Genomic DNA, 25,125 nt, shown 5'->3' on the forward strand with positions numbered 1-25,125 from the left:
TTATATATTTAAATGTTTTTTTTTTTAAAAAAAAATATGCACTTTATTGAAATTATAACTAAAGTTCGTATAAGATTTGTAATTTACATACAAGCAAAATTAAAAAAGAAAATGTTTTTATAAACGACATTACTTCTATTTATATTCTATCTTTAATACTTAAAAAATCATGGGCCTTTTGTTTTAAATATTATGATGAAGGAGAAGTTGGATTATCTCTTGGTTCTGGATTTGGGATTGGTGGTCGTGGGCGATCTAAAATAAAAACAAATTATTACAATTATTATTATTGTCATTATTATCATTATAAAGTGATTTGTTTAATAATCTCGTAATACTTTTGTATTGTGGTTGACGTTCATATGCATTTGGAGTATTCCGATAACATTTGTCGGGATGGTGACCATTTTTATGGTCATGATCGTGACCATGATCCGAATCGTCAGAATCATCCCTACTGGAATCTTCATCCGAGGATTCACCAAACGCACGAGGTTTATGATAGATACAACAAACTTTGGATTGTGCAGAAAAAAAGTAATTAAATAATCAACTCATGAAAAATAAAATTTGGTTAAAAATTTTATACATACTTTTTGATTTCTTTCTTCCTAAACCTTCATTGTCTACAACTGTATCATCCCATTTAACTTTTCTGCCACTAGATTGACCATCACCATCACCACGAAGTTTTAAAGTTCCAACAGGCTGTGTTGATAATTCATTTTCTTCTTCTGAGGAAACTGGCCCTACTTCTTCAGCAAGTTCTTCAGGATGAATTGTCATAGTTCTGGAACCATATGTTTCCGGACGACCTAATATAAGAGTTTCAATAAATATATTTTAATTAATAAAAACAGAACCACTCAAATAATACCTGCAGGTACTGCAGTACGAGCACGATAACGTAGAGAGTCTCCAGCTGCCATTATTTGTATAAAGAATTTATTTTTAGTTAAAAATCAACTAATTTCAATTGTCTATTTATATGGTTTTTACTTACATAACTATGATACGATTGACACGCGCAGACCCGACGCCCACGTTTAACAATGACATTATACAACATGATTTAGTAATACATGGTGTAAATAGATGTTCGAGTGTAACAAATAAATGTACTTTTAAAGTTTTCTGGAAGTTTACTGTAGATCTTTATTCAAACCTGTCATGTCCGAATATAAAGCTTCTAAGGGAAAATTAAGTTTCAAAGGCGATAGAGATAAAAAGTTAGTTTAAACTAGTCATTATTTATTAACAAATACTTAATAACCGTATCATTCTTTGTTATAGAAAAAAGAAAAAGCGTAAGGCTGAAGAATCTATTGAAGAAGAAGGAAATCAAGAAGGTTATTTATATATTTTATAATCACGTCATTTGTTTGCTTTTCTGATATATATATATTTTTTTAATAGGTTGGGTTTTTGCAGAAACTCAAGAAGATCTAATTGGCCCTTTATTTTTAATTTTCAATAGTGAACCTTTGTCTTGCCTATATTGTTCAGAAAAAGATCATAGTATTGGAGTGCAACCTTTACCACCTGGAAAACAATTGACAACAATTGAACCTGAAGATATTGCTTCAGTATTTATTGGCTCTAGAATTGTTGGTAGTACAGACCGTATTTCAATAAAAACTTTTGATGAGAAATATTTAGCTTCAGATAAATTTGGTGTTATTACAGCAGAAAGAGAAGCAATTGGTCCTCAAGAAGAATGGACACCTATTATAAAAAGTGATGGAATTGCATTACAAAGTATTTATGAAAAATATTTAAGTGTTGACGAAATTGCTGATGGTGGTTATAATTTAAGAGCTGATGTTGAAACCGTTGGATTCTGTGAAACTTGGAAAATAAAATGTCAAGCCAGATTACGGAAAAAAGTTAAGAGTACAAAAAAAGAAACAAAACCTATTAGTGAATACGAGATTGAACAAATGTATCGTTTTTTTTATTTGGAAATTTTCTCTAAAAAGTTACTTTGAACTTTAGTTAATACTCACTTGTACTTATATTTATATTATTATAGCAAAAAATATCAAACTTGGGGCGGTGGCAGAGTAAAAACATCTAAGGAAGAGATCTCAGAATTAAAGAAAGCAAAGAAGGAAGGAAACTTTGCTGAAGCGTAAGTCATTTATAAATTATTTATTTTTCTGTCATATTTTCATGTAACAAAATAATTAATATTTTTACAGTTTACTCGATCGTCGTGAAAAAGTCAAAGCAGATCGTTATTGCAAATAAAATCTAAAGCTAATTTATACCTATATTACAAAGCTTAAAAATATGTGCGAGACATCAGATTCATTTTTAAACCACTTAACAAGATAATTTGTGACAATATTTACCCTTTAAATATTATTGATTTTATATTTACAAAAAAAAGTTTGATAAATTCTTTTTCAAAATAAATATAAAAAAAAATGTCTAAATAAAACAGTCTATAAAATTATTATTATGGATAAAATACATACACCAAAATGAAGAAAAAATAAATAAAAAAAAATCCCGAAAAGAATACCCGATCTAAGATAATTAAAAATATACTTAGTATACTTAGAATGGCCCTAACCAGTAGCACCGTGACCTATATTATAAGAAATATTACAACAAATGCAGTTAAATGTTTGGCGTCAATGTCGGTTTATTATGATTATGATTTTACTTTATACATGCAAATTATGATTATTACTATGATGATTATACTATTAAATATTTTATGCACTAACCTAGTGGATTTACTAGAAATTAATACAAACTATCCCCGTCAGAGGGAGGCTTAACTTCAACCGACTGTGATAAAATTCGAAAATGTAAACAACAAGAATATAAGAATCGCTTCATCAGAAATTATTAAACAGTTGTTTTTCAACAGTACATCATTCCTATCATTACCCCTATTATCGTCCGAATTTGTTATTTCATCGATATTGGTTAATTTAATCTCATCCGCTCGATATGTGCCATTTTCTATATGATGCCCATTAATCTTATTCGCCGATTTACTTTCAAATTGCGAGAGCCCTACTAGATGCATCATTTCATTTTGTTTGGCAATAATTTTTTCTTTTGACTTAATGTCTTCTTGAAGATCTTTAATCATATCCCTTTGTCTCTGTATTGTCTTGCTCAAATCACTATATTCTGGACTATTAGAGAAATCACGACCACTTCCACTACGAGAATGTCCTCTACCATCATTTTCAAGTAATTGAATCCTTTCTTGCTGCTGTTCTATAATTATTTCTAATTCTTTGGTTCTTTGTAATTCATTTCTTTTTTCGGCAGTTAGTTGCCCAATAATTTTGTTCTTGCTATTGAGCTCTGATCTGAGATCCGCGATTTGTTTTTCAAACTGAGCATTTGTTAAGTCATTATTAGTCTTAAGGCCAGAAGACTTATAAACACAACATACAAAAAAAATTAAAATAAAACAAATTGAAATTATTATATAAATATAACTAACTTGATCGACTCCACTAGGCTCAACTAAAACTTTACGACCTAAAGCATTTGCTGGACTGCCCGAAAAGGAAGAATTATTTAAAATCAACTTGGTAAGATGATCAATCCTTTCCTTCAAGGCCGTACGGACAAGTTGAGCTTCCATCATCTGTTCCTCATGCTAAAAATAGAATAAAATAAATAAATAAATTATTTATTTTTTTTCTTTAAATTTAATTTTTTATATTCCGATAGTTTACCTTGGCTTTTTCTTGTGCCAACATTTGCGATAACTCAGCCTCCTTCTCTTTGTCGTTAGATATATTAGTACTTTCAAGTTTGGTCTTAAGTTCTTCAATTTCCAACCGATATTTTTGTAATAAAGCCTTATCATCCATTACCTAAGAATTATGCATAAATTTAAACAATTAATTAATCAACGAAGATAATAAAGAATATAAAAATAATAAATAAATACAAACCGCATTTGTATGTGCTTTTGTAACAACTTTCTTCACTCGGGCTGCAAATTTAAGAGTGTTCTGTGACTCTTCGATATTTATAACTGATGGTGATATAGTACATATTACAGAAACTCGAGCATTTCCACTGAGCGAATTCTGTAAAATACGCGTTAATTTGGAGTCACGAAATGGTATGTGTCCACTATTACATAAAAAAAAGTCTCGATTATCATGTTATTTAAAGTTTCAACCTTTAGTTATCAGATTATCAAGTTACCCGCTACTATTCTCTGTAAGTTTAGAAATAACTGTGCCTAATGTAAGCAAACTGAAAAATATATTAAAGTTAATCTATACAAATTACTTCAAATTCTCTAGTGTTAATTGAATATAGGGTTCGTATAATAAACCTTTTGTTAATGTAAGCCCCCTCTTTTCGGCGATCTATCGATGTTGTGGCTTTTTCAGAACCAGCCAAATCTATTAAATTCTAATTAAAGATATTAACGAATAAAATCGATGCCGATTAATAAACTATAATAATAATATAATAATATATTCATAATAGTTACCAACACGGAAAGTGACACTGAAGCGCCAGACATTTTCGGACCAGCTGGATGGTAACGATGAGAAGTAGATGGCGACGAGTTTTTGGCAGTGCTCTCAATAACCTTAATAAAGGATTCATTATGTTAAATATTTGAATAGAATGGTTCTCAGTAACTCATATATTCGCTAATATTACCATTTGAAATATTGTATGTGAACGACTGCTTCGCTCGTTCCAATCAGTCGCACTCATATGCCGATTAGCTAACAAATAGAACATAATTTATAAGTAACCGTATTTTTTCGAAATAAATTATAATAATAACTAACATACCTTCTCCTTTCATGATCTCTTTTAACACTTGTCTAGGTGTAGAAACAACTACTTCTTTAAGAGGACTAACGTATACGCCTCGCTAATGTTTGTTATGAAAGTAACGATAAATATTTAAATACAATTAAGATATAAAAATATGATAATAAATATCAAGATATACTCTTTTATCTTCGTGAATTCTTAAATCTTCAGTCTCTGGTGATAAAAGATCGCGCACAGTTTCATTATAAATTTCCATATATGAAACACGGAGAAGAAATTCCTTTTCTTGACACTATATTAATATTCCATATTATTATTTACGTTGATGAAACTGGTCAACGAATTTGAAACTTCAAAATGACTTAAAATCGCGATTTACTTCTTTAATATAATCAAACACACAATCAACTGCTTGTGGAATAACGCCTGGCTGTGAATTAGTACCTATATAATAAAATGAAGTTACTAAATGTTCAGATTAATTAAAATCAAATCATAAAAATATTATTTCTACCTGTCTGCAAATATTATAAAATTAAAATTTTGTAATTAATGACATTTAGAATTCATTTTATAATCAAAACATTTATATCAAATGAAAAATAGTTTATACCATCGTCTATAAGATCAAATTACAATTAAGAGATTTAACATATGTATTTACGAATAATCGAAATATTACAATATTATGAAAGTTATGACTTACAAAAGTTTTACCCGAAGACGTTTGACCATAAGCAAATACAGTTCCTATTGATAAGAAATTCATTAATCAAATCGGGCTCAAATTTAATCAATAAAAAAAAGAAATCACTAACACTAACATACCGTTATAACCTTCCATAGTAGACCTATGAAATTTTAAATCAATAATTATATTCAGAAATTTAATCGATTCATTTACAATGGACTATTATATTGTTGTTAATCAAATTATTTCAACTCACCTAATTGTATCTCGTACACCTTTTTCGAACAAAATTTTGTTGTCACTACCTGTGAATGCTTCATCTATAATAAAAAAAACAATGCATTAATTATACTCATATATGAAACTTGAAAAAATAAAATAGCTTAAGTTTACCAAAAAAGTATTCTGCCATTTGCTTCCTATGTCGTTCACAATAGTCAGCTTGTAAACCAACTCTTCGTAAATCATTTTTTACCTCCCAAACTTCAGTATCACCTCTGGTCATTTCGACTGCATTTGAAGGTCTAACTCTAACGACGACTTTGACATTTTGTCGAGTTGAAGATTGATTTGTAGCAGGAGAAGGTGAATTGCTATTGCTAACGCTCTGGTTAGGTGTTTCCGAAATTGTAGAAGGAGGAGATGGTGTATTCAGTATAGAGCCAATAGCTGGAATAGCTTTTGGTGGCTGTGGGCTCTTGGCTCTAGAAAAAGTCCTTTTAATTGCAGAAGCCATAATTGAAAAAAATAATAGTCAAAGAATTATATAACTAAAAAGCGGAACACTTAAAAGTTTGATCCGTAAACTCGGTATTTTATAAATAGTATATGCATGGTCCTACTTTTCTAACTTTATATCGTATGTCATTAAATATGACATAAACACATATAAACAAAGTACTTTATATTTATGATACAATGGAAAACAATTGCCTAAGCTAGCATTTTGCAATATGTTTACGTACCGCCTCGTGCCGCATCTTGCAGATTTAACATTTTTGATTTTTCCTTGGAAAGTATTTTTGCAGTCTTTATATTATATAAAGTTCAGATTCGGCTATTCGGATTTACAAATTTATTTTCTTTATACCGAAGGATTTTCATTTGTTTCATTTTCTTACAATTTGAGGAGAAGGACTCCCGATACTAATGGTTACACAATGATAGTCATTTATAACTATGTATAAAAATAGTATAATCATAATTACTCACGTGATATCAAATCTCATGACATTATAGTCATTATATTTTTTTTTGATTGGACACAATTTCACGCAGTAATAAGCCCAAGGAATCGATAAATAATTTAATGATTATGCAAAATCACCGGTGTACCGCGTGCGAGAATATAAGGACACTCAATTAAGACAAAAAATGTCTTAAATTACCATTATTATTATTAAGTCGGCGTTTAATCGTTATTATTTTAACCACTCATTATCCTTAATGAATTAAAACTTATTCTAATGTTCTAGTCGATTAACTTAGAGTTGTTACTTAAGCTACCTCGAGTCCCTGATAACCCTGTTTTAATTGCAATTAACAAATTTTTCTGAATACTTTTCAAAGCAAAGAAGTTTATATCAGTTTTTTATTATAATTCTTTGAGTATGCTTCTTATTTAAACCGCCAATAAAAGAAAAAATTTTTTATAAAGATATGAAAAATGAAACATACTATAAAAGCTGTACATATATAATCATTTTAATTAGGAATATCCTCATAAAGCATGATTACGAAAAGAAAATAAATGTGAGTGTGAACTTTCTGAGAAAAATTGAAAAAAGCATAAGAAATAAAATCCTATATTATACCTCAAATTTAAAAAAAAATTGGATATTAAACTCGTTACACAGCTATAAAGAATATATCCTACTTCTCCTGCAAATTTTCCTTTGTTCCGTGAGTATATGGTTAACTACGATAACTTTTACTTAGAGCTTGTGTATTTTGTCACAGCCTTAGTTCCTTCTGAAACGGCGTGTTTAGCTAATTCACCAGGCAATATCAAGCGGACAGCCGTTTGGATTTCCCTCGAAGAAATGGTGGAACGTTTATTATAAGCTGCGAGTTTAGAAGCTTCCCCAGCAATACGCTCAAAGATATCGTTGACAAACGAGTTGAGGATAGACATTGCTTTATTTGAGATACCAGTATCAGGATGGACCTAAATAATCATATTTATAAATACGTAGATGTCATAGACATTAGATATCATCACTTTACTAATTTAGAACTATATCCGACATGAATAAAGTGAAACCAAAACGCGTTTTTTATATATTTCAGTGAAAACGTTGTGGGAAAAAGTAAATTCTTCTTTTATCTTATACTTAAAGTTGCATAACAGCACACCAAGAGATAAACCAGAAAATAGCTTAATAGAAGATAAAATTAATATACCTGTTTCAAAACTTTGTAGATATAGCTTGAGTAAGTCTCTTTGCGAACTTTTCTTCTTTTAGGTTTATCACCGGTCTTCTTCTCTTTTGGTGTCTTAGATGCTGGCGCCTTAACAGGAGCTTTACCCGCAGGTGCCTTTGCAGCAGCAGCTGTAGTTTTTCCACCTGTAGTTGGTTTAGGAGTAGCTTTTGGTGGCATTTTGAGTTAAGTTTCAGTTATTTTTAAAATATTTGTAAGGAATTCTACGAGATTGAGACTAGCGGCTCGTGAAAAAAAACAAACGTGAAGAAAAGGTTGAGGAAATAAAAATTTGGTAGGTCCCTCAATTTATAATAGTTTATTTTTGGGGTGAAACACACAATTCTGGGGTGTGTTTACAATACGCGTTATTGCTGTGCCATACGCGTCAGGTGTTATTAATGTTATATAATATTCTAAGAGAAATAGGAATTATTTCAAATCGGGGATATCAGATATGATTCATTATGCAATATGCAATAATAATATTTAAAGAAAAATTTTGCCCACCTAGTCGATTCCTTATCAGGATGATTGCAATGTTGCATATACCAGTACAACAATAACCCAAGTCTTTTTTAGAAAAAAGAAATGTAAGCCATGTGTAACATAATATAACATATAAACTGCTTTCGAACTGAGTTTCTTCTATATTTCAATAGATATTTGACCTTTTTCTCTTTCATGTATTTACTTTAATAAATAATATAATTTTTTTATGTGAATAAACCTATGTTATTATGACCAATTATCATGAAAACTTTTTTTTTTTTATAACTTTGTCACATAATATTAATTATAAATAATTATTACATATATAACAATAATTATGACGATTACAACATAAGAAATATATCATATTAATAAAGCGAATAATAGCTAATAACAAAAATTTTCAGTATATTAACAAAAAATAATTCTAAGTATATATGAGTAATATAGACATATTATCTAATCCAATACTGCAGATTATTATAATATTGTGATTATACCAAATGGTAAATGTGTGGGTTTAACCATGTTATTCATTTATTATAATTTGAACTTTATTATATTTTTAGAAAACACTATTAATATTAAATAAAATAAATTTTATTATATAAAATAATACATAAAATAATACAATAGCTGGTTTCAAAAAAAATTTTTATATATTATTACTAAAATTTTTTAAAAGTTTCTTATGTTTTTCATAAAATTTTTGTATTTATGTATTTAAAACCAAAAAAATTTTATAATAAGTTAGTAAAATTTAAATTTCAAAATTATTATATATAAAATTTATAAAATTAATCTAATTAAATAAATATTTTGTTAATATTAATTTGATTCATTTATTATTTAATTGCTAGTATTTTGCATATTTTTTCCTTTAATTCCATCTTGAAATGTATATTATTATAAGGTATTCTATTATATAAACGTGTTTTTCCTAAACAGCTTGAAAAATTTTAAATTTTTTTTACAAAATTAGGAGTATAAATAGTATAAATGGGAACCATCAAAGAAATCGACATTCTTTTTTTAATTCAGCGATATATTCTGCCCAATCAGATTTTGCGCAACTCTGAGAAGACTACGCCTTGCAGAATCTGCCATCATTAATCGAAAAAACAAAATACTAAGAAATGCTTTTATTTTTTGTGGTATTATTGCAATACAAATCCATTCGGCTGTATTTATGCCCGTGATATCAGTGAGACGTGACTATTTATTCCACTTTTTTTTATTTTTTTTTATCACTTTCACTGGCTCAGCTAAATTTTGTTCCTCTACACGATCTCAACTTCCTCTATGATATATCATATTCTTTCTGGATAGTAGAAATGATTGATAAGGTCTTCCATCAGATTTCTCCTCATATATTTCATGCTATCATTGCTATGTTCCACTTCGGCAGACTTCGTTCCATTTGAACATCATGCCACGATCATCCAAAACAACCATCCTGGAATGCTACAAACACTGGGTGAACACCGATGATAACAAACATTTCACAAAAGTGTTCCTATCTTCTAGATGCAATAAACTCTCGTCCATATTTTCATGGTACCCGTCATCATCTGAAGAACTTAATCTGGAAAAAATTAACAAAGAATCTTGTGAAGTTAGACAAAAGGTAATATCATTTGGTCTCTAAAGTCAACAGACTTTAATTTACTGTCGATGAAGTCAGTGGGACTGCCAACCCTGCGCCTTTTCGGTGATAAATTAAAGATCGCTAAGATGTTGAAGGTCTTAGGAGAGGTAATAATTCAATAGGTAGAGCATCGCATCTAGAGCTGGGAATTTCGAATATGATGTTGATGACCTTTTGCTGGTTCGATTTCCAAATATATGTTTATCGTCGTCGGCACCTTTGGGAACTGCGGGTAGGCATTGTAGCTGTACATTTGCGATGAAACGGATTTGCAAACTAAGATATTTCTTCCAAATTAAATACTAAAATTTTCTTTTAGAAAACATATAAACTTTCCTCAAAAACTATCTTTACGAAATGATAAAAGAGCCTAGAAATAATAATTAGTAAATTGATAATTGTACGAAAACTGTGAAGACTTTAACTAAGAAAATCCCATATAATTTTTTAAATTTCATAGTCCATTTAATTAATCAATTTATTTATAGAAGAAGGTCATGGTCCCTGATGAAAATGATTAAATGATTGGATAATTTATTGCTATGTGAAAAACATGGTCACACCCTACCCTCCGATCTACAGTCGGATACTGATATATATTGAAACGATAAAATTTTACTTTCTCACTATATGGAAAAAATATTGATATTTCAATGATTTCATATGAATCCCAACATATCGGTATATCGGTTTTAATGTATTGTGGGTTGGTTCAAGTTTAAGGGTCTATTATTTAAACTGGTTATTTACATATGTACGCCTGTTAGATCGATTGAATTTTACACTGGGGAAATGTCATAAGGTTAATTCTTAGCAATATCTAATATGCAAGGAACGACAAAAGAAAAAAAAAAGATAATTACAGAATGCATATTTACATAGTGTTGCAACTGCATTGAACTAAACTAAACCTATGATGTACCAAAAATTCAAGAATTGTAATAGCATTTGTCAGATAAAGGTTTAAGAAAAAGCAGATTCTGTAACTGAAAATGCTATTGCTGAAGTTCTACTATTATTACAAAGTAAATATGCTGAATCCTTCAGAAAGAATCTATAATATAAATGAAATAGGGTTTTTTTATTGATATATATTTTAAAATATTATTTAATATTTTTTATATTAACTAATACTGTATTAATATAATAATTTTGCAGGCTAGAACCAGATTAAACATTGGCAATGAAATGTTTTGCTAGTCATAAAAAAATAAAGAGTGTCTTTATATTGTTTTATATATAAATGCTAATAGGTTGTATAAGTTAAATCCTTTAATAATTGGTAAATTTGTCAAATTATAATATTTAAAATTGGCAATTTACCAATAACCTAATAGAATAATTTTAAAACCTGGATGTTATCAATTATTTTTCAAGAATGATTTAGAAATTTGATGGTTAAAAATATGGAGGGCAATATGTCTTATTACTAGTTAATAATTGTTTAGAAAATCTAATTCTTTCTTATATTGATATTTATTTTTTACCTTTTAATATAACATTAAAGTTTTAGTTATTAGATAATTGGATCATTATGACTTTTAAAAAATGTTATAGACATTATTATATTAGGTGATTACAAATTTAGTTTTATTATTTTTTACTACTTTTATAATATTAAATACTTTTATTTTTATTTTAAATAAATACTAGAGCAAGTTAAAGCTGATAAGCTTATTTATAATTTGAAAATAAATATTTTGCAAGTAATCCAATATATTATTTAAAGTTGGAATAAAATTATAGCTGGTACTATTAAAAACTGTTAAAATCATATTAAAATTCTTTATAATAATATTTTTTTAGATGATATTTATGATGATAATTTAAGTGAAGTATTTTAGGGGTTAATATTTATGAATACATATTAGACTAATTATCAAATAAAATATCAATCTTTATAAGAATAAATAAAAAAAAAGAATATATATATTTTTAATATAATAAAATATAATAATTTTTAATTAAATAATAATTATTATTGGTATTTAATCTCTGAAAAATTTATAATATGCTGATTATATCTTTTTCTAAAATTATATAATCATTAATATTTTAAATTATAAAAAATTCAGATCTATTTTTTTTATTTAAAATAAAAAAATATTAATTAATTTTTTTTTATTTTATAAAATTTTAAATTAGAAGTTCACTTGCAATTGAAGTTAAAAGTTGAATTGGAATTTTTCAATTTCACTTACTGTATAATCCAATTCTTGATAAATAAAGTATTGAATTAATATTTATAAATTATATTTTAATCATTTAGAAGTATTTTATAAATATCAAAATCCACAATATTAAATTAAAAGCTATTTTAAAAGATCTAGCATATAATAAGCATTAAACTAAGAATTTATAACTGGTGATTAAGAAACCCAGCTTGTATTACTAAAAGTTTATAATTGGTAGACTAAGCTTTTGACTTATTTACTAAAAAAAATCTACTTTTATTTTCTATTTAATAGCCAAGAATTTCTTGAACTTCATCTCATTAAATTCAAAAACTATAAAATATTATTATTTTTTTTTTTTATGTTTTAGGAGACATCAGCATAGCCGGTTCGCAGAGCTACATGAAGGGAGCATTACAACTAAAGTTGCAGAAATGCACTCCTACCGTTAAGCTACAGCTAATCAAGTACCTACTCTAATTATTTAGAAGTAACCGGATGTATATCCCCCTGCCCCTATATACCACACTGGGAAGACGACCCAAGTTTATACCCACACAAGGATGGATCGTAGTGTAGCGGGGTTTCTGGACGCAAGTTATACTACCCACTAGCGCCTGTCAGAAGTGAGCGAACCTTCCACATACGGCAGATATAACGGAGCAGACATCTAGAAGTCCTTCCATGATGGTTAGCTTAGAGGTACTGCAATACTAAGACTACTAATATGGCCTCACTCAAAGCCCAGCTACAGGCTGCGATTACCATACCAGCCCACTATAGTTGTAAATCCCCCAGTAGTAATAGCAGTGACTACCAGGACAGTAAGCTTGCTAAGGGTACTGGGATCACCCTTTTATTATAAGTAACCAACCCAGTTACCCAGGGATCACCCACCAGTACGTCAAATTCACTGAGGAATCGAACCTCACCTTAGAACCTTATATACCTGTGAGCCTACGAACGTCTCCAATCAGCCTAAACCTATTAGAAGGTAAACTACTGCTAAGACATTGCACTTAAGACTTTACCATCTATGAGGACCATCTAGCATAGTAAACCCCCACAGTAAAGTTTACCACACCTAAAATATTATTTTTACTTTATTCTCACTATCTTTATTATTACTTTTGGCATCATTAATTTTATTATATTTATAAATTTCTTCAATTTGCTATTATATTCTTTTTTGCATATTTAAGTTTTTTTAAAATTAATATTTAAAATAAAGAAAATAAAGGAAAAAAAGATGTGATGATTTAGATATTTGGTAGATTTTAAAATAATTTATCACTGCTCATTAAAATATTATATCCTAAAATAGTTTTAGGATTGATATTCCCTAACCTATCCGGATAATACTGGATAATAGGATTATCTTTGGATAATCATCCGGTTTGGGTAACCATAACCTCTAGCTAGGGAAATTTACTTGTAAGTGGTTGCCATTCTATAACCGATAATGTAAAGAGTTGTATTAACCTTACCTACTTTACATTCCAAAATTATTTTTTATTTTTCATTATACAAAAAAACAACTTCTACGTATACTATTTTATATTTATATTTATATTTTATGCATGTTTATATTAAATCTGTAGATACCATATGCAATTTATAAAATTATTCATGTCTTTTAAGGTTAATTAAGGTTAATTATAATCCTTGATCTGAAGTAAAAAAACATCAGAAAAAAAATTACTTGCGATTTTTCATCGATTCAAATGCTTTGATACGAAGTTGTTCGAGTTGTTCAAGATCGGAAATAGAATTCTAATCAACAATGAAGAAACGACTGGTTTATTGAATTTCTCGTATCTACAGAAATTTTATTTTACTAATATACCTTTTTGTTTTCCACGACTTCATCTTCATCCTCTACATCATCATTCCACTTGGATTTAAAAATTGGAACATCAGCCACTTTTTTACGAGGAGGTGAACTTGGTGCAGAATTATTTTCCTCTACTGATTCAACAGTTCTTTTCTTTAAATCATAATCTGTAACACTATCTTTACGATTATTTTTTTCTGGAGATAAATGATTGACTTTATCTATAGATTCTTTTGTATTAATTTCCTCCTTTGAAAAACGCCGTCGTTTAGTCATATCTTCTCTTTCTCTACTTCTACTAGGAGTTTTCTGGCGTCGTCTGCGTTCTTCTTGCCTTCGCCTTTCTTTACTCCTACTTCTACTATGTCTATGACTCTTATGCCTTCGACGTTCCCTACTACGTTCCCTACTATGTTCCCTACCACGTTCCCTACTACGATCCCTACTTCTACTTTTACTCCTTTTATGTGAACGTCGTCGTCTGTTTTCTTCACTTTTACTAGGACTGTATCTCCGCCGAGAACTTCTACTATCTTTCCTGTCTTCTTCTCTACTTCGGCTACGATTACGGTTTGGTTTATGCTCACGTTCCTATAAAGATTATCTTGTAAGACAAATGAACTGGACCTGAACAACAGCAATGCATGTTTATTTCATTTTTCTAATTAATTCCCTGTTCATTAAACTAGCATACCTTTCTTTCGCGATCTTCTCTTCGCTCCCGTTCTCTAATATCTCGTAATCTTATTCTTTCTTCCTCCTCTTTTTCACGCCTCTTCCGAATTTCTAACAAGATTCGTTCATCTTCTTCCTGTTTTTAAAAAAGATTAAAAGTTAAATTATAACATTTTAAAACATTTTGATAAAAATAAAAAATGGTTAACCTTTTTCCTCCGAATTTGTTCCATTTTTTGTTCAAGAAAAATTGCCGGAATTCCATTTTCACCTTCTTGAGCTGACAAAAGTAATTTCCACAATTCAGTAACAAAAATTGGGGCGTTTTTTTCCAGGAACCCAGTAAGATTTATCTGCATCATTCTTGGATCCAAGTCCTAATCCGAAAGATTTATTATTTAGTAAGATCAAAGTAACAAAATGCTTGCAGCAGAATAAAAAAAAACTTAAAATCAACTAACAGGCTCTTCTAATAATCCAAACACGTAATTAACAACCACCTCATCTTCACCGCCCAATAATTCTACAATTTTTTGCGCAACCCATGGCCTAATGACAGTCAGGTTCACTTTTTTCAAATCAACCTAATAAATTGAGAATCGAATGTGGAAAAAAATAGTTGAAATAATTGTGAAGATAATAATAAGACAAATTTTTGTGCATTTATCCATTACCACTTTCTCTCTATCAAAGAAAGGACGAAAGAAGTACTACCAAATAAAAGCAAAAATAACAGAATCCCAATAAAACAAACTAATATTTTTTTCTGGAAAACGAATGACTTAAATTCGCGGGAAGTAAAAAAAAAAAGAAAAATCTATATTGCCTTCAATGGCGATTGATTTTGAAATACGGCCAGTAACAGATGCTGATACTAATGCTTTCAACAAAGAACTGCCTTCGTCTTACGAGTTTGTACTGGTAGCATTGAATCAAAAAGTAAACTAAAAATTTTGTTTATTTTGTGTTTGATATGATCATTAGAAAAGTGTCTAGGACCAAACTTAGCCAATTAAGATAACCACAGATCATTGAGATTCGGCTTCTCAAAGCGTTGAAGAGCAAATTGCCCAACGACAGGTTAAAAAAGGGTGTAGAATGTAGACAAATTACAAAGAACAAATTAATAATTGAAATTACCTTCTGATTAAACTCTGAAGGAAAATTCATACTCTTTAATAATTTTTTTTGTTTATCAGAGAATCGGCTATCTTGTTCTAAGCTCGTACCCTATATTAATACGAAAAATAAATGAACCATTTCTCTAACCTTACGAGTAGATCGGATAGGACAAATTTTATTTTTATATCAAAATCTAACCTTAAAGAAGCCTCCATCACCCATATTGATAAATTAGTTGGTTTATATAAACGATCTTTTTTTTTTTAAAAAAAAAATATTTTTACCTTTTAAAAACACCGAAAAAATTGATGCATTATAGAGGCACGTGATTATAATCAAATTACGCCACTGAACCACCATTGCGCAGTTTACTCGAGAAGCAATTAACGATAAATAAATAAAATAAATATACATATGTATTTTAATAAACTAATTCTAATCTATCTTAGGAAGAATTACAAAAAAGAATTACAAAAAAAATAAAAAATATTCATAAAAATATATTAATTTAGAGAATTATTAACACTGAAGCTACCAATAATTTCCCAGCCTGATCCGCAGTCATTTTACACTGGCTCCAAATCTTAACCATCTCTTTACGTGTCAAATTTGCCAAGGACATATAATCACAATTATCATCTGAATTAGAATTTACTGGTTTAGTTTCAAACAATGCTTGCCTTAAAAAATATCTGACAGTATGAATTAAATCTAAATCAACCTCTGAAGGTCGGGAATGAAACAATGGATATTGAGTCAAATTTATTTGTACATGCCATCCACCAATCACGTCATCATTTTCAACTTTATTCGCGAAAAAAGCGAGAATCGCGTCACCAACATTATTTCTAGCTCGTAAAGGTCCTATTAGGCACGTAATATGTTCTGCAACATGTGAATGACCATAATCTACAGCTAATAATTTTCCGGCGCATATTGAATAACGTTTATTATCACTACTATCAATGATCAGTGGGAAAAACAGAGATGTTTTGGACGGATAAACTCTTGATGACTTTGAACGAAATATCGGAGAAAGCCCAGTAGCAGTTTCTGAACATCCAAAAATTCCTGAAAACCGTAATTTTTTTGCATCTTCCGAATATAATGTGTGTCCAGTAGAATTACTTAATCCCTCAGCCCAAATACCATTTTTGACAGTTCTTAATTTTTGTGCCAAAAAAGCGGCATCCGGTAATGTCGGTTTATTTCTATCACGAGAATGTGTCCATATAGGTTTTACAGGCTTTACAAATTCAATATAACAAGATTCAGATTCCCCTTGTGTTTCTGATGATTCAGTGCTGGGATGAACTATTTTATGTACGAAACCAATATCTTTTTGTAATGCTTCTATTATGACTTCTTTTGGCGGAAGAATCTGAGCCGAGAATTCAACTGTATGATTTCGGTTAAAATCTTTCGGGCAATCTTTGAAGACACGATTGTCCTGACTTGGAGTAACGCGAAATAAGTTTTGATGAAAAGCTGCCGTCAATAAAATTGTCAGCAAAGTAACATTTGGTTCTCTATTTAGCTTAACGGGTCTTGAAGATATTTCATATGTTCGATCAAATACGTTTGTCCAAGGATTTAAAAGTGCCCGTACATGATCTGGTATTTGATGAATAGGCGTACCTGGCTTTGTTTGATAATGTGACCTAGTTCTGTAGGTATTAATTAGAGGCTGTTCTTGAATCTCACTGATTTCGTCAAATTTAATCAAATTGGGGGTTTCATCATACGCTGCAATATCCAAGATTTTAATCGCCTGATCAATATTATCGCTCTCAATTTCTTCATCTAATTCAAACTCATTTATTATATTACGATTTCTGCGTATCTTATCTCTTTCTTCCTTAGCTGGCGGAGAACAAACGCCTATATAAGCTAATGACTCTCGGATTGATATTACCAAATCTTGTATCTCTCTCATCCAATATAAACTAAGAAATTGATTTTGACACCATGATAATTCTTTAGATAAATCGAATTTACTATCGTGTTGTGTTGTTTCTTCCCAATACAAATAGCCACGTAGATGAGATATTAAATCTGAACCACCCTGTATAGGAAAATCATCCGGTAAGTTACGAGAAAAGCGACTCATTGCCGCGCTAATCTGTATCTCTTGATTTAGTGGTTGAACTATTGCCCCTCGATTTTGTAATATCGCTAATAATTTCAAATGTTTGCTTTAATAATAATATTTTCTTTTATTAACTATAAAATAATACTTACCAGCAATAATCATAGCATCGTATAATGAACCAAAAATAGTACCATATACGACTAATAATCCAGAATGAAGATCCAACGGTAATTGTGCAAGGACTGTTCCAAGTCGAGTAACTTCATACTCACATGATAACACGCTTCCTTGAACCCAATCATCTACTTCCTTGGATATCTTACTAGATTTAATAACAGCACCGGTTGCTTCCAAATCTTCAATTGCATAGTCCACAGCAGTATCATCCGGAGGATCAAGACAGTGTGATAATAATTCACGAGGATCGCCGAGATTTGCATAAATAGATCTCAAAAGCAAAGAATTAAGAGGCGTTCTCTTAATTTCTGGGTTCCTTTCATTACTTAAACTATCAAAAAATTGTTTCGTTACGAATCGATAAATCTATGATGATAAAAATTTTACATTAATAGACGATATTTAGATCACTTAGAGAAATAAAATAATTAAATACCACTCCCGGTCCTACTCTTCCCGCTCTGCCTCTTCGCTGTTCGGCACAATCTTTACTTATCCACTGTTCGTTCAAACTATAAGATCGTGCTGTCTTATCATAATGCACGTCTTTACGCAAACAGCTGTCGAATATTATTTTCACATCTGGTACCGTAATCGAACTCTCGGCAACGTTTGTTGCCAAAATAATCTTATTAATGTAATATTTAAAGTGAATTACTTTTTAAAAAAATTAAGTATGAACAATAGTTTAAACTGAATCGTACTTTTCGGCAACCATTTCGAGGACGTTGCATAATCAAACATTGTTCATCAATAGTGACGGTTGAATGTAGTTTAATGATCATGAAATCCGGAAAAGAATGAGCCGACATCCTAAAAACGTAAGGTAATGAAAATGTAATAAGTTATAAATATTATTATTTTCTTTTTATTTTTTAAAAGGATTCTTTATAAAAAAAAGTGTAGAAATCTAATAAATACCGCTGCTGTTCACCAAGTATCATTAATTGATCCTCCTAATGTTTGACAATATATTTATTCCCTTCATGAGTATTAATTGTATATGAAATGGTATATTGATTATTCTTACCATTTCAGCGATTAGGGCAATTCCCGGTACAAAAACAAGAAACGCGTCCTCAACCGGTGAATCAATGTGACATCGAAGTATCCAGCTTATAAAAAGATCACGACGTTCTTGCATCATAGATGGCTTTTTAGGATCATTCAATACAATCTTCTGATATGATTCGTATGTATCCATCCCTTGACAAACATCTTCTAGATAAAAAACATCAACTGGAAAAGTTTTTGCAGGAATATCAATCCAAGGAATTTGCGAAACAAACCCATCATTTTCAGTTTCGAATTCACAAAAATATCTTGTGAACTTTTGTACGTTCATGGTAGCCTAGTGAAAAATATTATCAACCCCTGACTAATCACGTCAACATAAATAATCGTCAAATTTATATACTCACTGACATAATAATCAACTTCAATGATGGATTTTCTCTTAATATAACACAAAGATGCGCCATCATTAAATCATCATCAACATTACGCTCATGAATCTTTTAAAATGAGAAATTATGTTTAGCTTGCTTTTCTATAGAAGTTTAACTAGTCAATTACTAAGAATTAATATACCTCATCCATAATAACATGAGTATAAGAGTTTAAATATCGATCTGCTTTCAACATTTCTAATAGAATCCCTGTCGTAACGTAGCGCAATCTGGTAGATGCAGAAAAACCTCCTTTACCTCCAATATGATATCCCACCTGACCATGAAGTGGAGTTCCCCGTTCGGATGCGACACGATGTGCAAGAGAAGTGGCTGCTATACGACGCTAAAAAAAGTATTTATTAACTTTCATTGCAAAACTAAAGATTGATTTGTACGAGATAAAGTACGTTACCGGTTGTGTACAGATTATATTTACTGGAACGCGTCTTTGTAAACAATCATCCAATATGTATTGTGGTACTTGTGTTGACTTCGCGACATTATAATAGAATTAGAATATAATTCGACACTTTAAATAATTAGATAAATAAATTCAAATACCTTCCCACAACCCGTACTTCCACTTAACACGATTACTCTGTTTTCTCGGATAATACTAATAATATCCTCCCTACGTGATTCAATTGGAAGTTTTGTTCGTTTTATTTCAGGGATCCAAGGAGATCCGTCAACCACAAGAGACACTGGGGGCGAAAATTCCCTAGTTGGAGGTTTATTCTTTTTGACCTTTAACATTTGAACAGCGAGTTTATCAGGAACACCCAACGGGCATGGCTGTGAATTTAAATAATAGTATGGTTGTTCTTCATATTCCAAGTGATCCGACATTGACGTGAACATAGATCCATTCGATGTGAACATAGATGCATTTGATGAGCCATTCGATTTTTTGACTTTCTCAGGCATCTTCCCCTTATTTAATTCAGGCGTGCTATTATCTGATATTTTTTTAAGCAAAGTAAGCCTGACTTGCTCACGTCTCAACTTTTCAAGATCGATTATTGATTCTTCACTTGAACTATAACTTTCCTCGTCAGAAAACTCGTCAGAATCAGAGGAAGACGACGAGCGAGTATAATCTATCTGTGTGAAAGATTTATAAGCAGAATCAGAATCTGAGATATTTTTTAAAAAATTCGTTTCTTCCGTATCTTTTGCATCATGATAAACTTCGCTATTTGACTTTTCTGCTATAGTTCTTAAAGAATCTCCATTAGTTGACAAACGTGAACCGAAATACCACTCTGAATCATGCTCTGCCATTTTTTGAAAAACGAGGAGAACTTTATATGTTATGTTCGAACGCGTCTGTGACTCTATTAGAATCTGCGTCTGCGGTTACGTAATGCCAATCCAAATGTTCGATTTTAGTTGGTCAAATATAAACAATATAGATAATATGGAAACGATGTACACAGTTATTGTTGCTAAAAAACGGAACCAATTTCCCGATAGTATTCCGCGGGCTATCATAGTAATTTCCATAGACCATAAAGCTTTATTGATTATCATAATAGTAATAATCAACATTACAAATCAAATGAAATACAATGACAAATCTTTTTAAGCAGTTTCTTTGAAAAATTATCACGTGATTGACCGATATAAAAAATTACTCGAAATTTTTTTTTTTTCATCTAGATTTTTTTATATGAACTAATGGGTTTTCACAATACTGAAGAGGCGATATTTACTCAGCCGCTTGATGTTTCCACTTATAATACTTCTTTGAAGACAGAAACTTCGACAACAATAACTAAACCATCAAATGTAACTTCGACAAAATGTTCGACAAGTTCCAAAAAAAATTTTACAAATGGGCTAACAAATAATCATATTCTTAGACATTCATTTCGAACGCCTGATGCTATTAAAACACCTTCAAATACACCACCTACTTTTTTTAAAAATAATAACTCTGTTAAAGTAGAATGTCAAGTGCGAGCACGTATTCCGACTTCTACTGGAGAATTTTTTCTCCACCTTTATAGAAATAATCGAGACAATAAAGAACATTTAGCAGTTGTATATGGTGATAATATTCGAAGCAATAGTTTAGATGCTTCTCGACCAGAAGAAAATGAAATGGATAGAATTATAAGGGGAGCATATAAGGGTAGGTTAAAACCTGGTCAAATAAAATCAGATATTAGTGATGGTGATGATCCCAATATATCATCAATACAGTTACCACCACCTTTAGTCAGAATTCATTCCGAATGCTTTACTGGAGAAACGGTTCATAGCGCAAGATGCGATTGTGGTGAACAATTAGATGAAGCTATGCGACTAATTCAGTTGGAAGGTCATGGAGTAGTTATATACTTGAGGCAGGAAGGTAGAGGAATCGGTCTCGCAGATAAATTGAGGTGAATAAAAACTTTTATTAAGTATGAAGGTGTTTATTATCTCAATGAATTAAATAATTGATTTGATATGATTGTTTTTATTAGAGCATATAATTTACAGGATTTAGGATATGATACAGTAACGGCTAATCTTTTTTTGAAACATCCTCCTGATCTTCGTAATTATGATGTTGCAACAAAAATTCTAGATGATCTTAACTTATCTACCATTCGATTATTAACAAACAATCCTGACAAAATTGAACAAATCGAGGAAGCTGGAATTAAAGTTATTGAACGCGTTCCAATGATTCCTATAACATGGCAAAACAATCTTGACTCAAATCGCATTGGAAAAGAGGTAGACCAATATCTAAAGGTAAAGGTAGAAAGGATGGGACATTTATTAAGTATACCGGAGACATTACTACACATTGACAATATTTGATTTCCTTCCTAATTTATAGACTAGTTTATTTATTATAAATTAGAAAATAACTTTTTTTTTCAGATTAGATTTAAATTAATTATTTTTTTTTCCTCTCTTTTACTAAATTTAATATATACAATCGTTGCATAATTCTATTTAATTCCATTTTTTTTAATATATATATATAAATAAAAAAAAATATTTATGATCATCTAAGCTCCTCCCTAACTACACAACTACAAAACTTTTTTCTATTATGCATATTAAATTTATTATTTGCTTGTTATATACAAATATCAAAAATAAAGAAAATTTCTATTAAATGAAATCTAAAAAAAAATCATTCAACGTCTAGAAATATCGGTAATAGGAGCCGCTCTAATCTCAGTAAGGTCTATAGATGCATCTCGTTCTTGATCCAATTCACCAATCAAGCATCTGTTTTCAAAATTTTAAAATGGTTAAAAAAAATGCATTTAAATACTTATTGTATTTTGTTGCAAATAATACGTTACATATTGTCTCCTCGTATTATATATAATCCAAGAGGCACTCTTTCAACTCCCTCAGTTTCTGAAAAAATACGTTCATGACATCCAGCTAGGATCACATTTGTAGTTTGATCAAACCCTTTTAAAGTTCCCTATATATTAAATGAATATATTTTTTAAATTATTAATTTAAATAAATAACAAAATAAATATACATTTGTATACCACTATAACTCGCCCATCGGAAGTAATTACTTCGACTGTTACTGAGAAATATTACATTTGTAAAAAAAAAAACCAACAATAAGTGAAAAATCCAAATAAATAAAAATTATTTAAACATACAATCAACATATTTCTGCAAATCAGTCATCGTACAATTTTTTTCGCGATAAAAAATTTCAAATATTTCAACGCGTTTAGTCTAATTTTTTTAGAAACTTAAATAATATTTAAATGATTTACTATAAATTTATCAGTTCATCAATCATCACACAATTGATCGTCCTTAATTTCTCATTTGCAGATTGATCAAAGAAAAATATTTGCGTTGGATTCCAGGAGTCAAGACATTTTTGACTGGCTGTTTTCCTTGGCTAGTTAAGGATGACATTACTATTTCTCATACTGTTAATAATTTATAAAGTAAACGGTAGTAAGGGAAGTTCAGCATAGAAAATGACACGAACGAAAAGATTCATAATTTCGTTAATTGTCAAAGTTGAGTTCGAGATACAGAGAATTGTAAACAAGCCAACAAAATGGACAGAAAGAAAGATGGAAAGATCGATTAAAAAAAAATTACAAATATTTATCATGAATATTTTATTAACCATTATTAACCATTAAAAAACAGTATTTCTTAAATTTCGATTTAAGATTATTTTAAATGCAAATAAATTCGTACCAAACTTAACTAACCAGGACAAGGAACATGCGAGATTATTGATATTATAAAATAAATTCTCAGGAGATTTCGCTTGGTAATTTATTACATTAGCAAAAAAAAAAATAAGTATTTTGTATTTTTCTATGTTTTGTATGGTGATTAGTGTAAATATTTACTCCGGTATTCATTTGACTTGCAAATGGCTGAATAATGAATGTATCAAAGATCCTAAGTTTTAAATAGCTTTATTTAGAAAAACCTTAAAAAATTGCAATATGCAAATTTTCTTTTCATATATCAGGTCACACAAATCTATTGCTTATCGTAAAAATTTTCTCTGTTATACATTCTTTGAGGTATGAACTTTTATTCTTATTGACTTAATTTTACTTATACTAACACATTTATATAATTTTCAAAAGATTTATTTCTACGCCTCAAGAAAATGACACTGAGTTAAATTTGGAAAGTAGAGATCAAGTTATAAAGAAGTTTCGTGAAATATTAGGGAAGAGTATGACGACCATGTAAGTTGTAAAATAAATTTGAATCAATTTATATTGCAATTATAAAAATTATTATTATTTAGACCCTGATGAGATTCGCAACCGCTAGAAGCTTTCGATTGGTAATATAATTTTACTTGGAAAATTTTGAAATTATAAATTATTTATTTAAAATACATAATACAATTAGGATAAAACAAAGGAACAACTTATAGAAACTATTACTTGGCGCGATTTAGAAGGTATCGATTCAATTCCTCTTCCTATATTAAATCCTGGCACTCCGATTCTTTATCCTGTAAGAGGACTTTGACCTTTCGTGCCTGACATCAATGTTGAAGCGGGTAATGGTGTACCAGAAAATATACGGATATTTTGGCGGTAATTCTGTACACAAGACAGATAAAGAAGGAAGGGGAATTTACATTGAAAGAGCGGTAAGAAAATTAAATGTTAATTTATTACATAATTAACGTTCAATAATTTCTATTTATAATTTTTAGGGATATCATGATTCCAAAAGGCTAGCAAAATATGTAAAACAAGAAGAGTTAACAAATTGGCATATTAGATGTCAAGAATTCTCACATCGTGTTATTATGCCAGAATTGAGTAGAAGAGCGGGTAAAATTATTGATAAGGAAACAGTAATATTTGACTGTGAGGGAATGGGTTTTCATCGTAAGTTCTTGTGTGGCTTCTTTTTATGTTTTAAATTTTTTTCTAAAAAATTCTTTTTATATATATAGAGCTTCATTTGCCAAGTTTAACTCTTTATCGTGCAATCGCAGAATTAGATCAAAAATATTATCCAGGAAGATTAGGAAAGTTGTTTGTTGTAAATGCACCTTTTATATTTGTAAAAATTTGGCGTTAGC

At 29.9% G+C, this 25,125-nt stretch overlaps 10 protein-coding genes across 12 annotated transcripts; 4 read left to right on the forward strand and 6 right to left on the reverse strand.

Moving 5' to 3' along the window:
• Positions 1 to 10: 10 nt before the first annotated feature.
• On the reverse strand, positions 11 to 957 carry OCT59_017539 (uncharacterized protein). The gene is made up of 4 exons (XM_025317155.2): positions 878 to 957; positions 594 to 815; positions 339 to 515; positions 11 to 255 (listed from the first exon to the last, which is right to left on the reverse strand). The coding sequence occupies exons 1-4, from the start codon at positions 927 to 929 to the stop codon at positions 191 to 193; spliced, it is 516 nt and encodes a 171-aa protein (XP_025178941.1). The 5' UTR covers positions 930 to 957; the 3' UTR covers positions 11 to 190.
• Positions 958 to 1,170: 213 nt separating this feature from the next.
• Positions 1,171 to 2,403, forward strand: OCT59_017540 (uncharacterized protein; the record flags this gene model as incomplete). Its single annotated transcript, XM_025317156.2, has 5 exons — positions 1,171 to 1,229; positions 1,294 to 1,349; positions 1,417 to 1,942; positions 2,033 to 2,131; positions 2,202 to 2,403. 5 exons carry the CDS (start codon positions 1,171 to 1,173, stop codon positions 2,248 to 2,250), a joined length of 789 nt encoding a protein of 262 aa, XP_025178942.1. The 3' UTR covers positions 2,251 to 2,403.
• Positions 2,404 to 2,573: 170 nt separating this feature from the next.
• Positions 2,574 to 6,212, reverse strand: OCT59_017541 (uncharacterized protein; the record flags this gene model as incomplete). The annotated part of the gene is made up of 17 exons (XM_066137555.1): positions 2,574 to 2,593; positions 2,736 to 2,747; positions 2,902 to 3,361; positions 3,473 to 3,631; positions 3,711 to 3,851; positions 3,933 to 4,116; positions 4,192 to 4,242; positions 4,325 to 4,404; positions 4,487 to 4,588; positions 4,663 to 4,730; positions 4,801 to 4,882; positions 4,964 to 5,077; positions 5,165 to 5,229; positions 5,422 to 5,535; positions 5,614 to 5,636; positions 5,733 to 5,796; positions 5,870 to 6,212. 17 exons carry the CDS (start codon positions 6,210 to 6,212, stop codon positions 2,574 to 2,576), a joined length of 2,082 nt encoding a protein of 693 aa, XP_066004125.1.
• A 754-nt stretch (positions 6,213 to 6,966) lies between these two features.
• OCT59_017542 lies at positions 6,967 to 8,178 on the reverse strand. Of its 3 annotated transcripts, none has more exons than XM_066137556.1 (3): positions 7,880 to 8,178; positions 7,154 to 7,643; positions 6,967 to 7,035 (listed from the first exon to the last, which is right to left on the reverse strand). In XM_066137556.1, the coding sequence occupies exons 1-2, from the start codon at positions 8,075 to 8,077 to the stop codon at positions 7,407 to 7,409; spliced, it is 435 nt and encodes a 144-aa protein (XP_066004126.1). In that variant the 5' UTR covers positions 8,078 to 8,178; the 3' UTR covers positions 6,967 to 7,035; positions 7,154 to 7,406. The 3 variants fall into 3 exon arrangements, with proteins under 3 accessions (XP_066004126.1, XP_025178944.1, XP_066004127.1); XM_066137557.1 differs by lacking the exon at positions 6,967 to 7,035 and having other exon boundaries at positions 7,040 to 7,161; positions 7,291 to 7,643; positions 7,880 to 8,175; XM_025309278.2 differs by having other exon boundaries at positions 7,024 to 7,643.
• Positions 8,179 to 9,818: 1,640 nt separating this feature from the next.
• OCT59_017543 (uncharacterized protein) lies at positions 9,819 to 10,367 on the forward strand (the record flags this gene model as incomplete). The annotated part of the gene is made up of 3 exons (XM_066137558.1): positions 9,819 to 10,016; positions 10,164 to 10,269; positions 10,357 to 10,367. 3 exons carry the CDS (start codon positions 9,819 to 9,821, stop codon positions 10,365 to 10,367), a joined length of 315 nt encoding a protein of 104 aa, XP_066004128.1.
• A 3,467-nt stretch (positions 10,368 to 13,834) lies between these two features.
• On the reverse strand, positions 13,835 to 16,104 carry OCT59_017544 (uncharacterized protein; the record flags this gene model as incomplete). Its single annotated transcript, XM_066137559.1, has 8 exons — positions 16,041 to 16,104; positions 15,861 to 15,950; positions 15,182 to 15,304; positions 14,930 to 15,097; positions 14,740 to 14,856; positions 14,058 to 14,636; positions 13,914 to 13,984; positions 13,835 to 13,844 (listed from the first exon to the last, which is right to left on the reverse strand). Exons 1-8 carry the CDS (start codon positions 16,062 to 16,064, stop codon positions 13,835 to 13,837), a joined length of 1,182 nt encoding a protein of 393 aa, XP_066004129.1. The 5' UTR covers positions 16,065 to 16,104.
• Positions 16,105 to 16,173: 69 nt separating this feature from the next.
• On the reverse strand, positions 16,174 to 20,846 carry OCT59_017545 (uncharacterized protein; the record flags this gene model as incomplete). The annotated part of the gene is made up of 10 exons (XM_025317158.2): positions 16,174 to 18,017; positions 18,084 to 18,477; positions 18,548 to 18,739; positions 18,816 to 18,924; positions 19,033 to 19,067; positions 19,142 to 19,462; positions 19,533 to 19,625; positions 19,702 to 19,905; positions 19,975 to 20,052; positions 20,124 to 20,846. 10 exons carry the CDS (start codon positions 20,844 to 20,846, stop codon positions 16,351 to 16,353), a joined length of 3,816 nt encoding a protein of 1,271 aa, XP_025178946.1. The 3' UTR covers positions 16,174 to 16,350.
• Positions 20,847 to 21,219: 373 nt separating this feature from the next.
• Positions 21,220 to 22,575, forward strand: OCT59_017546 (uncharacterized protein). Its single transcript, XM_025317159.2, has 2 exons — positions 21,220 to 21,952; positions 22,037 to 22,575. Exons 1-2 carry the CDS (start codon positions 21,243 to 21,245, stop codon positions 22,377 to 22,379), a joined length of 1,053 nt encoding a protein of 350 aa, XP_025178947.1. The 5' UTR covers positions 21,220 to 21,242; the 3' UTR covers positions 22,380 to 22,575.
• Positions 22,382 to 23,272, reverse strand: OCT59_017547 (U4/U6-U5 snRNP complex subunit lsm8). Its single transcript, XM_025317160.2, has 4 exons — positions 23,198 to 23,272; positions 23,078 to 23,118; positions 22,877 to 23,004; positions 22,382 to 22,799 (listed from the first exon to the last, which is right to left on the reverse strand). Exons 1-4 carry the CDS (start codon positions 23,223 to 23,225, stop codon positions 22,706 to 22,708), a joined length of 291 nt encoding a protein of 96 aa, XP_025178948.1. The 5' UTR covers positions 23,226 to 23,272; the 3' UTR covers positions 22,382 to 22,705.
• Positions 23,273 to 23,884: 612 nt separating this feature from the next.
• OCT59_017548 (uncharacterized protein) lies at positions 23,885 to 25,124 on the forward strand (the record flags this gene model as incomplete). The annotated part of the gene is made up of 9 exons (XM_066137560.1): positions 23,885 to 23,921; positions 24,043 to 24,097; positions 24,164 to 24,196; positions 24,250 to 24,268; positions 24,331 to 24,369; positions 24,438 to 24,545; positions 24,607 to 24,684; positions 24,751 to 24,928; positions 24,997 to 25,124. 9 exons carry the CDS (start codon positions 23,885 to 23,887, stop codon positions 25,122 to 25,124), a joined length of 675 nt encoding a protein of 224 aa, XP_066004130.1.
• Position 25,125: the final 1 nt, after the last annotated feature.

The sequence above is a fragment of the Rhizophagus irregularis genome, chromosome 26 (assembly GCF_026210795.1).
Source record: "Rhizophagus irregularis chromosome 26, complete sequence".
In the NCBI taxonomy this organism is placed as follows: Eukaryota; Fungi; Glomeromycota; class Glomeromycetes; order Glomerales; family Glomeraceae; genus Rhizophagus; species Rhizophagus irregularis.